The sequence below is a fragment of the Hypanus sabinus genome, chromosome 2 (genome assembly GCF_030144855.1).
Source record: "Hypanus sabinus isolate sHypSab1 chromosome 2, sHypSab1.hap1, whole genome shotgun sequence".
Classification (NCBI taxonomy): domain Eukaryota; kingdom Metazoa; phylum Chordata; class Chondrichthyes; order Myliobatiformes; family Dasyatidae; genus Hypanus; species Hypanus sabinus.
Genome location: NC_082707.1, coordinates 130060221 through 130074197, shown reverse-complemented (window position 1 = coordinate 130074197; position 13977 = coordinate 130060221). Strand labels below are relative to the sequence as shown.

Below are 13977 nucleotides of genomic sequence, written 5' to 3'. Positions count from 1 at the left end.
GCTATAGTTTAAGGCAATGACACGTACTGGTGATTAACTTACAATATCTGAAGGGCCCATTTTTTTCTCTTTGTGCTGTACATTTATTATGTTTGAAGAAAACTAAACTTTAAAGCCCTTCAGCCCATGATTGTTCATCCATCTAGTACCCTGATTCCTCTTAGTCAACCATGCCAAGATATCTAGAATAACTACATGCGTTTAGCTCCACAATGCTGTTCCCATAATAAGCAATAGCAACAAGAAGGTATTTATAGTAGCTATTGAAATCTCTCATTTGAAATTAAGTGCACTTTTCATTATTTTTCATTTGTCTTTCTTTGTCTCCAGCATACCACATACTCGCCAATCTAACTAATCCACTAAAACTACTCTACCATAACCTTTTTAGAGGGTAATGTTCAAGTGGTGAAAGAGCTGTGTCAGCTGTTTTCAAGTGGTAACTCTGATCTCGTCCAGTGCTATTTCATGCCAATGCAGGTTTATTTGTTGCTATTTATAAGATCAAAACTCTGTGATGTGACTAATTGACTTACGGCATCTTGTTATCTCTTTGTATAGGTTATATACATAGTAACAAATGTAATTACAGTGGCCAAAACTTAAATTTCACACATCTAAATTGGTCATACAGTCCAAATAATTTTCCATTGCCACAACAAATCAGAATATGTTGTGCAATTTGCCTGGATACTGTGGAGTCAGATAAGATCAACATATTAAGGATGCAGGTTATTTTAGGTTGAAACAAGATCATGGTATGGGGTTCACACCCCATTAAGCTGTACTCAGTACATTGTATGCTAAGGCATTGGTGTTTTATTGCCACTGACTTCCCATGAAGCTTGATTCGTCTTCAACTTCTTTTGTTGTGGCTCTGCTGTTCTTGGGCTGTCACTATGAATGTTTACTAATTTGTTCCTAATTGTGTTTGCAAAGGCAGTGGTTAGTTAGCTTTCTAAATCATTGGAGTCATTGGGGCATAGGCTCTTCCACAGTGCTCTGGGACTGAATTCCAGTGACAGTGTAACATCTCCAAGCTGAGAAGTTCTGTGGCTTGGACAGATGCTGCTACCTTAGTCCTGGGTGATGAAAGTCAAACGTTTGGAAGTCAAAACATCAAGAAGTCAAATACCACTTAAGCAGACTATTTACAGTGCCTATAAAAAGAATTTACTCCCCCCCCCCCGGAAGTTTTCATGTTTTATTGTTTTACAACGTTGAATCACAATGGATTTAATTTGGCTTTTTTACCACTAAGTAATAGTAAAGATTCTTTCGTGTCAAAGTGAAAACAAATTTCCTACAAATTGGTCTAAATTTATTACAATTATTGAACACAAAATAATTGATTGCATAATTACTCACCCCTTTCAAGTCAGTGTTTAGTAGATGCACCTTTGGCAGCAATTACAACCTTGATTCTGTGAGGATAGGTCTCTATCAGCTTTGTGCACCTGGACACTCCAATTTTTCACCATTCTTCTTTACAAAACTGCTCAAGCTCTATCAGATTGCATGAGGTTCATGAATGAACAGCCCTTTTCAAGTCCAGCCACAAACTCTGAATTGGATTGTGGACTGGACTCAGATTTGGCCACTCCAGGATACTAACTTTGCTGTTTTTAAGCCATAAAGCTTTGGCTTTATGCTTGAGGTCATTGTCTTGCTGGAAGACAAATATCCCAAGTGGCAACTCTCCTGCAGACTGCTTCAGGTTTTCCTCCAGGATTTCCCTGTTTCTTACTGCACTCATTTTACCCTCTACCTTCACAAGCCTTCCAGGGCCTGCTGTAGTGAAGCATCCCCACAACATGATGTAGCCATCTCCATGCTTCATTGTAATGATGGTGTGTTTTTGATGATGTGTGGTGTTTGGTTTATGCCAAACAGAGCGATTAGTGTGATGGCCAAAAAGACCATAGAACCTTCTTTCAGCTGACTTCAGAGTCTCCCACATGCCTTCTGGCAAACACCAGCCGAGACTTAATGTGATTATTTTTCAAAAGTGGCTTTCTCTTTGTCACTCACCCATAAAGCTGAGATTGTTGAAGCACCCAGGCAACAGTTGTTGTATGCACAGTCTCTTCCATCTCAGCCACTGAAGCTTGTGACTCCTCCTTGTAACTCGTCCCCTTCATGCTCAGTCACTCAGTTTTTGATCTGTCTGCTCGAGGCAGATTTACACCTGTGCCTTTTTTCCATTTCTTGATGATTGACTTAACTGTACTCCAAGGCATATTCAGTGACTTGGAGATTTTCTTATATCCATCTCCTGATTTGTGCTTTTTAATAGACTTTTTGTGGAGTTGCTTGGAGTGTTCTTTTGTCCTCATAATGTAGTTTTTGCCAGGATACTGTCTCACCATCAGTTGGACCTTCCAGATCCAGGTGTATTTTTACTACAAACAATTGAAACACCTTGACTGCACACGGTGATCTACATTTACCCAATTATGTGACTTCTGAAACCAATTGGCTTCACCAGTGATGATTTGGTGCATCATATTGAAAGGGGTGAATACAAATGTAATCAATTATTTTGTGTTTTATATTTGTAATTAAATTAGATCACTTTGCAGAGATCTGTTTTCACTTTGACCCAAAAGAGCCTTCTTCTTTTGACCAGTGTCAAAAAAGCCAAATTAAATACACTCTGATTCAATGTTGTAAAACAATCAAACATGAAAACTTCCATGGGAGGTCTATAAGCACTGTAGTTTGGGTAAGTACTGTAGTTTTGGAACATTGGAGCAAATGGGGTGCATTTCATCCACATTCCTGACTTGTGGCTCAAAAATAATACAAAGTCTTTGGCGAGTGATGAAGTGGGTCACCAGCCATAGGAAACCCAGCCTCTGACAACTATCCAGTTGTTTCTGGTCAGCGAATCTCCGCAAGGTGTTGCTGGTGAGGGATCCATTTGTGATAATGTTCCAAAGAGTTTTGAGGAGGCTGGTCAATCTTTTGTCAGAAGTAGCCATTGCTTTGCACTTGGGTTGCACTAATGTTTGATGCTACTTGTGCCTAACCCAGAATATAGTCCAGTTTTGCAGCATTGGTCTACAGGCTGCTTTGCAAATGGAACTGAGTATTGTGTTGTCACCAAATGTCCCCACTTTTGCCATCCCATTACAGCATGAAGCCATTTGAGCCTTTTCTGTGCAAAGTACCAACATGTAAGATCACTTGAAGTTGCCAGCATTCATAGCCCCTCATTAATCTTTGTCCATAGCATATTTATAGGCAAAGTGAAATCTATAATGATTTAACTGTACTAATCCCAAATATAAATATATTGAAATAATGTATGAAGAAATGCAGGAATACAGAAAGCTAATTGGTAGACCCATTTACTGGTTTGTAATATGAAATAATCACATGCGTATAAGCAGTAACATGCAATAATTCATATTAAGCCATAATTGATGGCCAAGGGGGCATTATTACAAATTGGTAAAATACATCCAAAGATTGATGGGATGAAGAATTTCAGCTCTGATATGATGCATAGTTTTGCAAGTCCTCTAATTAATTGCAAGTCAAAATGTGTAGATTTATTCATACTGCAGCTGTGGGAAAATGCTATTATGTTTTGTCGAAGAATAAGTTAATCTATGCCATTCTGGAAACCCACAAATACTGACAATTGAAGTCCATCCTTATAAAAAAACATGAGTTGCACAGATCCATGGAATATAATGATAGCCATTACAGAGACTAGTGTTGAAGGGAGGATGAAGACCATCCAGTGGAGTAAATGAAGAGAAATAAGTCATGATAAATGCACTGACCTTTAAGAGGAAATGTTGACATCCATGTTTGGGAGTGCTGACTGTTCTGTAACTTTGAACCGACTATATATGGAAATTGGCTCTTGTTGTGCTCAACTTCTGATTTATGGAGAATCCATTCATCTGTTAGATTTGATTCTCATTTTTAATCTTCAGTCCTCTTACAAGTAAAAGTGTGTTCACACATACATGGATAATTCTGCATCTGTGTGCCTGATCGCTGAGTTCCATGGCCCATCAGCACCTACTCAAATGCATGTAGCATTGGCTTACACATGTTGATCTCCGCAACTTACATGCTACATTGATAGAGACCAAGAAGGTCTTATTGGAAAATTCAGAGTCAAAGCTTTATTCTAAATTAATAATGATTTTAGAGAGGATGTGACAGAAGTTCATTTATATATTTGTAGTAGCATTCTTAGTTCATTTCATTTAGTTGCAAAGTACCACCAAATAAGACAGGAATATGATCACATCAAACCATAAGTAACCACCTGGCCCAGGCAATGGAAGAAACATGATTTAACAAAACAGTTTCAATCTAAAACAATAGCAGATGGAACCTGGAAAAGCTGGGCTCTTGGAACAGAAATAATACAGAGCAAATAGACCTTTTTTTAATAATAGTTGTGTTTTGTGATCGCTCAAAAAGGGAAAGAAAGAACAAAAGAGGACCTGAGAATAAACAACAAACGGAGTAAATGATGAAAATGAATGGAGACTGGAAGAAGAACGAAAGAGACAAAGAGGGTAAAGGTGTTGTCTGATGGTGAAAAAGTGGGAGTTAGATGAGGAAATCATGACCAGCATCAAAGAAAGATGAGCAGCAAAATAAATTGAGGATTGTGAAGCAATAAGATGAATAAATATCCACAATGAAAATAAATTTCATGAGCAGAAAAATTATTGATAATTAAAGGAAAGGAGATTGTGTGCATGTTGAGTTCAAAATAAATATAGAACAACTTGAAAAAGGTCCAAAGTTTCTTACACAATAAGTGTATCACTTAATACAGTGATCCCCAACGGGGGCGGTTATGTGCCCCAAGGGGACATTAGGGAAATAGAAGTCGCCGGGGGACATTCAAGATTCTTGGGAGGCGGGGCCAGTAAGCAGCACCCTAACTTGAGGCATGAGACCTGTCCGACCTAGTCAACTCACTGCCATCGTCAACATCCAATAGGCATTCCCAGTTTGTATTAATGTTTTATTTTAATTTAGTCCCATTAATGATGGATAAATAGGTATAGCATGATCTATGAATGTGAAAGCAGTGTAGCCTTGAATTCTAATCCTGCTAGGGAACAGAAACTACAGAAAGTGCATCAATATTACATCAATGGTACATAGCAGGAGCATGGTTTTATTATGTTCCCATCAGATCAGCGAGGCACCAAGAGTCTTATTTGTAATCCTGCATTGTCTATTGAAGCCATGAAACCATCAAGTTTGCAGGAACACTTATGTAAAAGCCCCCCGTAAAAACTACTTTTGGTATTACTCAGTTCAAGAAGATGAAAGAAGCATTTGAAAAGTATTGCACACTCAAGTCATTTGCCAAGAAAGCTAAAAATGACCTTGACAGTAATCACATTGACTCTTATAATATTTCCAAAAGGATAGGCAAGTGTGGAAAATCTCATACAATTGGTGGAAGATTAATAATGCCTTCTGTATCAGACATGCTCACCACTGTTCTCAAAATGGATACCAGTATTTTACAATCAATTCCTCTAAGTAATAACTCTGTAGCTCACCATATTGATGAAATGAGTGAAGACATTGAGTATCAACTATGCAGAGAGCTACAGAAAATGGAATTTTGGATACAACTGGATGAGTCAACTGTGTGAGCCAACGAGACATTGCTAATGGTATATGTAAGGTTTACCAAAAATGGAAAAGGTTACGAAGATGGAAAGGTTATTATCTTTTGTAAAAAGTTAAAAACAAATAACAAAGGAGAATCAATCTAAGACAAGCTCAAAATGTAGATTGAAGATAAAAGTATTCCCATTAGGAGCAGGATTTCTTGTCCAACAGATGGCTCGTCATATCTGACAGGTCACCATGCTGGTGTAATGGCATTTATGAAAAAAGAAATTCCAAGTCTGTTCACAATCTATTGTTTGATTCATCGTCAACATCTCGCAGCCAAAACCCTCACCCAGTGACCTTTTTTCAAGCATCAGTCTTGTAATAAGTGCTATCAACAAAATTAAATCTCATCCATTAAATAGAACATTTCGCCAGTTATGCCTAGATAACAATGAAGAGTTTGAAAGCTTGCTTCTTCACACTGAAGTGCATTGGCTGTCAAAAGGCTGCTGCTTAAAGCATTTCTTTGATCTTTTTGATACTGTAATTGAATTTTTGCTCAAAGTCGACAAGAGCTTGGGAAATAAGATTAGTCATGTACGTCAAGATGTGACACACCTAGCCAATCTGTATGACAAAATGAACATTCTAAATATGAGATTGCAGGGTGAGAATTTCAATTTAATCCAGGCAAATTTTTACTTTTATTGGAAAGTTGAAAATATATAAGCAAAACATTGGGAGAAGAATGTTCTCCCAGTTTCCCTGCATGGTAAGTATGGCACTCTCTTTCACAGATGGTGATTTGCAAGGTAACTGTATACACCTGCTGTCATTGAAGAAGGATTTTCAGATTTGATTCAAAGATTTGAACGATCTGGAAATTCTGGGCTGGGTAATTAACCCATTTCTTTACAAGGTGGAAGAACAGAAGAGAGCTTGCAAGAAGATATTATCGAAATTCAGAATGATGAAGACTGCTTTTCAAGAATGCCCACTTTTGTGGTATGTGGCTACACTGTCATATGTGTTTACCTTGTTTTGGAGAAGAACCAAACTGTTCTTCATTGCATTTCCTACCTTGTTGAAAGAGGCTTCAGTGCAGTGAACCACATACTCACCAATAACAGAAACCACTTGGACATTATTACGTGTGGGGACTTGAGGCTTTTGCTGTCACAACTTGAACCAGATATTTCAACTCCTGTTAAAAACCATCAAGCTCAAGGATCACATTGATATCGAAACTGCTGTACAGCGCACAGGTACTGTGTAAGCTAAGTTTAAAGACAAATAAAATTTTAAAGCAGAATAATTTTTATCATATTAGCATATGATAGACATGTTTTTACACTATGGATGTGCCAGAAAGTATATTATGCCTCAGAGGGGCATTGGTAAGTATAAAGGTGATTTAGGGCTGTGTTGGGCTAAAAAAAAGCTTGGGAAATACTGATTTAATATATAGTCTTTAAAACTATTTATAATTTTCAGGTCATGTCAAACAAAGTTTAGAGTACATTGGCGGAATTAATCTCATGACCCAGGCTGTAAAATTGAAGTCTTTTTAACTTCTTCATTAGGGGACCTGTTTTCTTTAAACTGACTTGCTAATACATTAGCACATATTATTCTAAATTAACTCAGCAAATTTAATGAGTCTTTTAGCATTGGGCAGATTATGATGTGAAGGAAAATGATGTAACAAACTGAGGAAATGATTTGTACTGGTAGATGAGGAATATTTGTAAGAAAACCAAAATATGAAAAAGAGGAATTAGTCTTCATTTAATAAAAGTTCTTGTATTCCAAACTACTTGTACTTTTTCTTTGTAAAAGTGTTCTTCTTTGTTCTTCCTTTTTGTGCCTTGTGGCACATTGAATGGCATTTTGTTTGCCATTTTCTTAGCATTTGTCTGTCTTTCTTTTACAAGGCCAAGTTGCTAGCTCAATGCTCAATCCAGCGTGGACAGAAAGTGTACAAGGGGCCGGCCGGATTCAAACTCGGGGCTACTTGCCTGAAGTCCAGCACTGAAGCCACTGCACCACCAGCCCGCTAGAAGTGTTCTTTCTTACTATGTGCAAAACTTATCTTTCTTACTTTGACAAAATGCAGAGGTGTTGTCATGAAACATTTTTCCTCTTCCATCAATATTTAGTTTCACACCCTTGGGGTATTTGGATCTCCATAAAAACTCCATATGCTTTTATATTGTAGCTCAGGACAATTCCTGCTGGTGCAGAATTCATCAGAGTCAACCTGATCTTTACCCTTCATCCTGTCCTTGTCCACATTTTAATGATATCATTTACCAAGGCATGTATGAAATATTTGCACCTGCTTTTCATGGGGTTTCTCCCTGGTTCACTTTCAGATCAACTCTTGAGTTAAACAATTGAAGCTCTCATTTGATGTAGATGGAAGCTTTATGGCTCCATGCTGAAGAGGTTTATGAAACGTGGCTGCCCTTCCTGATTCATGATCACTAATTGCACTCTCAGTAAAACTAGCTGGAGGTGCTGAGAAGTCCTGTGATACCTACATAGCTTAATTCCACCATAGCTATTCTCACTGTCCTTACAAGTATTTCTCTCTCCTTTATTCAAAAACTTTGATTGGTCTTTTTACATTGCTGCTTGTGAGAACTTGCTGTGAGAAGATTATCTGTTAGATTTCTTATATTACAAGTTACAGTTACAGTTCATTGACTGTGGACCATTTTAGAGTGACCTAAAGAGAATATCAAAGGTATGATTATGTATTTTCCCCTGTACTTAGGTACAAGTGGCTGAACATTGGCCATATCCTTTAGAAACATTGGGCACAGTTAGCAATATTCAGCCCACTTTTCAGTATCAAGTGCTCTTTTATCTCCATTCAGAACATTAGTAAATGTCCTATCTCCTATGACCTGCTTCCTGTTTCTCCTTAACATTGTTTATTCCTCCTATCTTGTTTGGTTAGTACATAGTGGCATAAATTTCAACTCTTTATATAGATCCATTCATTCTATGGTCAGCCATAAGCTATTAGATGGACCATATATACCTGTTTTCCTTTTGAGTGTTTCAGCTTACTGTGCTTCCAATCTAGCTGTGTATTTATCATTTCCTCCGAGATGACTGGAATTGTTTGCTGACTATATTCATTAATTAAATGTACCAAAATATCTGATTGCCTCAGGCATTAGATAATATCGGTATAACTTTAGTTTCTGTGCTTTATTAGATAAAAATTCAGTTTAAACTTTGTAATTGGAATTATTGGCAAAAATGCTGTTTACTAGAAATTAGCTTTGATGTTGTACATGAACTGATCCAAGATCCGGCACAGGCAAGTAACATGAGATGTAGAAATTATTGTTTTGACTTTTTGTAGCAATTTCCTTCCGTTTTGGACAGGGAAAGGACTACTATTTTATTTTCAGATTTGACAGACTGAAACTTTCAATATCATCTTGCTTTTACATCCTACAAATAAATGTCACTTTTGACACTTGAGGTTTGTATTTGCATGTTTGTGCAGACATGTCCTTTGAAAGAAAAGAAAGGATATTTTGTTTCAGGAGCTGAGGAAATGATGATATGGAACTTGGAAACAACACAAGAATGGAAAGAATTGAGTTGATGATGCTGATTACGAATGCATGAAGCAGTGGGGTACAGTTTGTAAATTACTTGGAATTCTCAAACAGCAGCTTGTTTGGAGATCAAAATTGATTCGAAAGAAGAGGCAAATGTAGAGGCAAATGTAGCTGAAATCCAAATGGAATAGTTTGAAACTAGAGAAAAATAATATGGTTTTGGAATATGAACTGGTCTTGTTTGATGCCACATACATACCACCAGAAGACTCTTGCAGCTCTAAATTTGGAGCTACAGATGCTTTAGACACTGGATAGTGTGGAGCTTCACTTGTTGTGGGAGAACGGGTAGGACTGTCAAAGTTGTGCTGCAGGTCTGAAGATCAAAGTGATTGGGGCGGCATGATCTCAGCCTCAGAATGTTTTCTTTCTGTGGATATAAATGTATTAACTTGCTGAGCTTTATTAGGTCAGTCACTGTAAAAATGCTTAGACTGTAAAAAAAATTATTGAAATAAAGTGCAAAGTTAAACAGGTTTTTTTCTCTGGTCACATGCTGGAGATGAAAAGTTCAACAGTTCAATGTTGGGAAAGGTTTTAAAACTTTGTTCCATCTGAAGGGTGAAAAATAATTCCCTTCGGCGCTTGGTACTAGCATGATTGTGGCTGACAGGAAAGGGATCAGTGTTTTGATAATAAATGTCTGCTGTTCCTTTCTGACCAGTATTGAAGTCTTTTGTTTTGGCCTTTTTGAGGCCATTGCAGATTAAATCCACATGAATGCACTGACAGCAAGCTGACATCAAACGCCATTGGTTTGGAGAAGATGGGTTTTCAGCAGGAGTAGCTCAGGCACTCATCCACAAAAAGCTTTCATTGCCACAAATGTGGTTAGAAAAAAATTGAATAGAACAGATTGACAGGTTCATCAAACATTTTATATAGAACAGCTCAGCTCAAAAGAATTGTGCACTTTCCATCCTTAGAACTGCCTGGAATTTCCACACTAGCACTTTCTAATTAATCACTGCAACTTTTAATATTTCATTTAATTGCGTGAGTTAGCACTTTGAAGCTTTGTGATCTTTCGTTTGTCCCTTTTTTCAAGAGTCAATTTTTGCATGTGGTTTGACTTCTGCCTGAGAGTAACCAGGATATACATCACTGTTGTGCCTCTGCTCGGTTCCAGATGCTTAATAACTAAATTGATGTTGATGTCTATAAACTGATTGCAGCGCTTTATTCAAAACGCTGCAGCTGGTGCTGTAATTTTTTTTGTCAAAAAGCAAAAATCTGAAACAAAAACAAAAGCTTGTTTTGCCAAAGATGCTGTGCTGTTTTCTTCCCACAAGTACTGACTGACCCGTTTGTGCTCCCAGCATTTTCTATGAATGATGTTACTCCTGCTGAAGAAATAAATCTGTTATTGCTCTAACTTCATTTTTCTCAGTGAATTCATCTGACTGAATGCAGCTGCTGGCATGCAACTCTGATTTCTATTTTGTTTACAATGACAATTCTTGGCATTATATTTTGAAACTTAAGGAGCAGGTTACAATTTGCAGTCTTGCTATTCTAGCCAGTTGTAAACTGTAAAATTTGCTTTTCAGAAGTAAGGCCATGTTATCCCTGGCATTGTGTTTAATGATGACTTAAACCTGGTTATTAGCAGAATGATTGCAAAACTTTCTGCAAGTTAGGCAAACCGCATAAGATTTGGTGACTTAAGATTCTTTTTAACTTTGGTCCCACTCAAAATCTGCATGTGAATATTGCAGATTTTCAATGTCTGTGACATGAAAAGGACTTCAGGAGAATGTAACAATGTAAACAGAGAGTGACAGCTGCCCCTAATAAACAGATATGCCCATTTGTATCATTGTGCTGAGATATCTATTTCCACATCATCATTACAGTGTTTACATTGAACAGATGCACTGGAAAAGAGTGAGCTCAAATCTTTATTTAGGTACAAATATTTTTGGGTAATTGGGGAACGCTAGAGTTGAGTGCAATGTACGAAAAAAATTGTATGCATTTCTATTTATAACACTGTAGATTCCGGTTAATTGGGCCATCAATTAATGGAGGCAGCTGCTTATTTGGGATAACACTTAAAGAACAAAAAGTGATGGAGAAATGTCCAATAAATGTTCATTTATTTGTGACATTATCCCGCTTAATTGGGAAGGTAGACTGTTGCTGAACAGTTTCTAACTGACTTCAGTTGTAAGCTCTTGTGTGGCCATTAGACACTGCACTATGCTGAGAGTGAAGTTTTTAAACAGTCAGTTGCGTGAGTGTGGTCAAAAAGCAGTGATTTTTTTTTCTCACTGATAGTTGGTGAGAAATATACAGGAAGACATTTCAGAACTGCTTTGCTCACCGTGCATTCAGACTTGGAGATGTGAGAAACAGCCAGGAGTGAAAATAAAATGATTTCACAACTTTCACAAATTAGGGACTACGAAGAATTTGAAGCATTGTATGAAGGCAGTACATTATCTGCACTAGGAGTCTGTGCTGACTTTGTTTATTTGCAGTCAATCAAACTAATAACTATTAGGAACCAATACAGTTTTATTGTATTATAGTAGTATTGGTAGTGTTCTACTTTGTTCTGTATTTTATTTAAATACATAATAATGCTACTCAATTAAATAGTAGTTTGCCTTTATTATACCTTTATAATTATTTCCATGACACTTCAGTTAATTGGGCCAAAATGTACTGGTCTCAATGAGTTACAATTAACCGGAATTCATGGTATTTGTTAAGTTGGCTGCAACAGGTTGCTACACTAAAGTGTAAAATGGGAAGGTTCTGTAAAACTTGCAGGTTGAAGAAAAACTGTGAACCATCTGTTACTGGATACCTCTTTGACCAAATACTGCATTTCAGATGCTGCTTAAACAGAGTTGAGGAAAGACTTCATAAAGCAAGCCCTAGTAATTGATACATTCTCTTTTTTTATTGCAGAAACCACTCGTAAATGTCTGTTCAATGGCACTGAGTACACAGATGGAGAGGTGTATCGCATGGAGGCTTGCTGGTTCTGCCGCTGTCGGGGTGGGATCTCATTATGTTCCAAAGTAGAATGTGGAGAGCTGAAATGTGAGAACTATTACATCCCTGAGGGAGAGTGCTGCCCAGTTTGTCAGGGTAAGTTTCCATGGACAGGAATGACGGTCTAGAATATAAATGGGTGCCTCCAGCTAAAAAATAAGCAATCACCCAATATACGTTGCATTTAATTTACATTGTTCATACACTGTATAATCTAAGTCTTTGTCTTGGTCTAGCAGTGATTTACGAGATGGCCACTGGCAATAGTTTCAGAAAATGAGCAGATGGTATAATTCATCACTAACCTGAAATAATTCTACATTAATACATAACCAACGAGAGAATCCTTCATGCCATGTGATATTGATAAAAGAAAGGGACATCTTTAAATGTAAAAGCTGTGCTTTGTCCTTTGGGAATATGGCAAGGTTGTACAAGAAAGAGTAGAAGTTGGCTCTTGTGTCATCTGTATTTGTGGCATGTGGAATGTATTAAATACAGTTGATTACCCCACGGCAGTATCACAGATGGCTAGAATTTGTTGTGCATATGCCTCAACTTCCAGCTAGAAATGGATCATTTCTGACACCTTACAGTGTTAAGTTATGAACAGAAACAGCCAGGGAATTAAAATCTGGCATATCACTGTCAATGCATGCACAAAAAAGAACAAAACATGCCTGTTTTTATACTGAAAATTAATTTATGATATTATGTTTGTGGTACATTTGGTTGTTAAAAAGTTGTTTATTGAAAAATTATCAATGGTTCTGTCCTCCTTTGGAGGTTAAAACATTGTAAGTTACAATTTTGCATGACACCCATAAAGCAAAAGTAAATTTTGTAATTGATATTTCTCTCAATTAGTATTTTGTGGTACTTCCCTTTTTTAAAAAAGGAAGTGCTTCTAAGCTTATCATTTTGGAGAATTTTTCTTCCTTGAAGTATTTTGCATTTGTCCATAAAGTACGTCTACAGAGCATTTCAGGATAACGTATCCAAAGTACTTAACTTAGTGCAAGATTAAGACCAAGGAACTTTCCAAGCAAGTTGTCTTTATCCCACAGTCTGTCCTCTTCATTCTGTTCTGATTCAGCGTCTCAACCCAAAGCATTGATTTGCACCTTTTGCCTCCATAGCTGCTGCTTGACTCACTGAGTTCACCCAGTGCTCTGTTTTTGCTTTATACATACATTCCAATATCTGCAGTCTCTTTTTTATATTCATTTGATCTTTAAGGACTGGTTAATATTTGTGAACTACATATGGAATGTATCCAAATATTTCCAACCTTTACAAAATTGGGCATTTAAATTTATTCAGAAATGAAATAACCATGTGTGGCACCATGGTTGGCATAGAAACCATGAGCCAAGTGGCCTGTTTCTCTGCTGTACTGTTTTATAGTTCCATGACAAATAAGCAATGCAAGGAATATAAGCCAATTAATACAAATGGGAAACAATGTAAATCTTGTGAGTAGGATCTTTTAGATCATGGGCCTGCAGGCTACTGTCTGGATGTCTTTCATGTCAGTCAATATGCAGAAGCCATAAATTATGCTTGCTCAGCATCCCCACTTTAAATGTTAAATCAAAAACAATGTAATAAAATTATGAAGTTCTCTTTTGGACAAGGCTGACGTGTTAACAAAGCACATCAGCAGTCCTGGAATATCTCGGCACCCTAACTCAGAGATGTTGATTCATGT

General features: G+C 37.2%; 1 protein-coding gene across 2 annotated transcripts in view; it reads left to right on the top strand.

Annotated features, from left to right (window-relative positions):
• The window catches only part of LOC132383848 (cysteine-rich motor neuron 1 protein-like), a 224707-nt gene that overhangs the window by 150597 nt on the left and 60133 nt on the right, over positions 1–13977 (top strand). For both annotated transcript variants that reach the window (XM_059955055.1, XM_059955049.1), the window contains one exon: positions 12180–12362. In XM_059955055.1, the coding sequence (XP_059811038.1) occupies positions 12180–12362 (183 nt within the window). The remainder of the gene's footprint in view (positions 1–12179; positions 12363–13977) is intronic.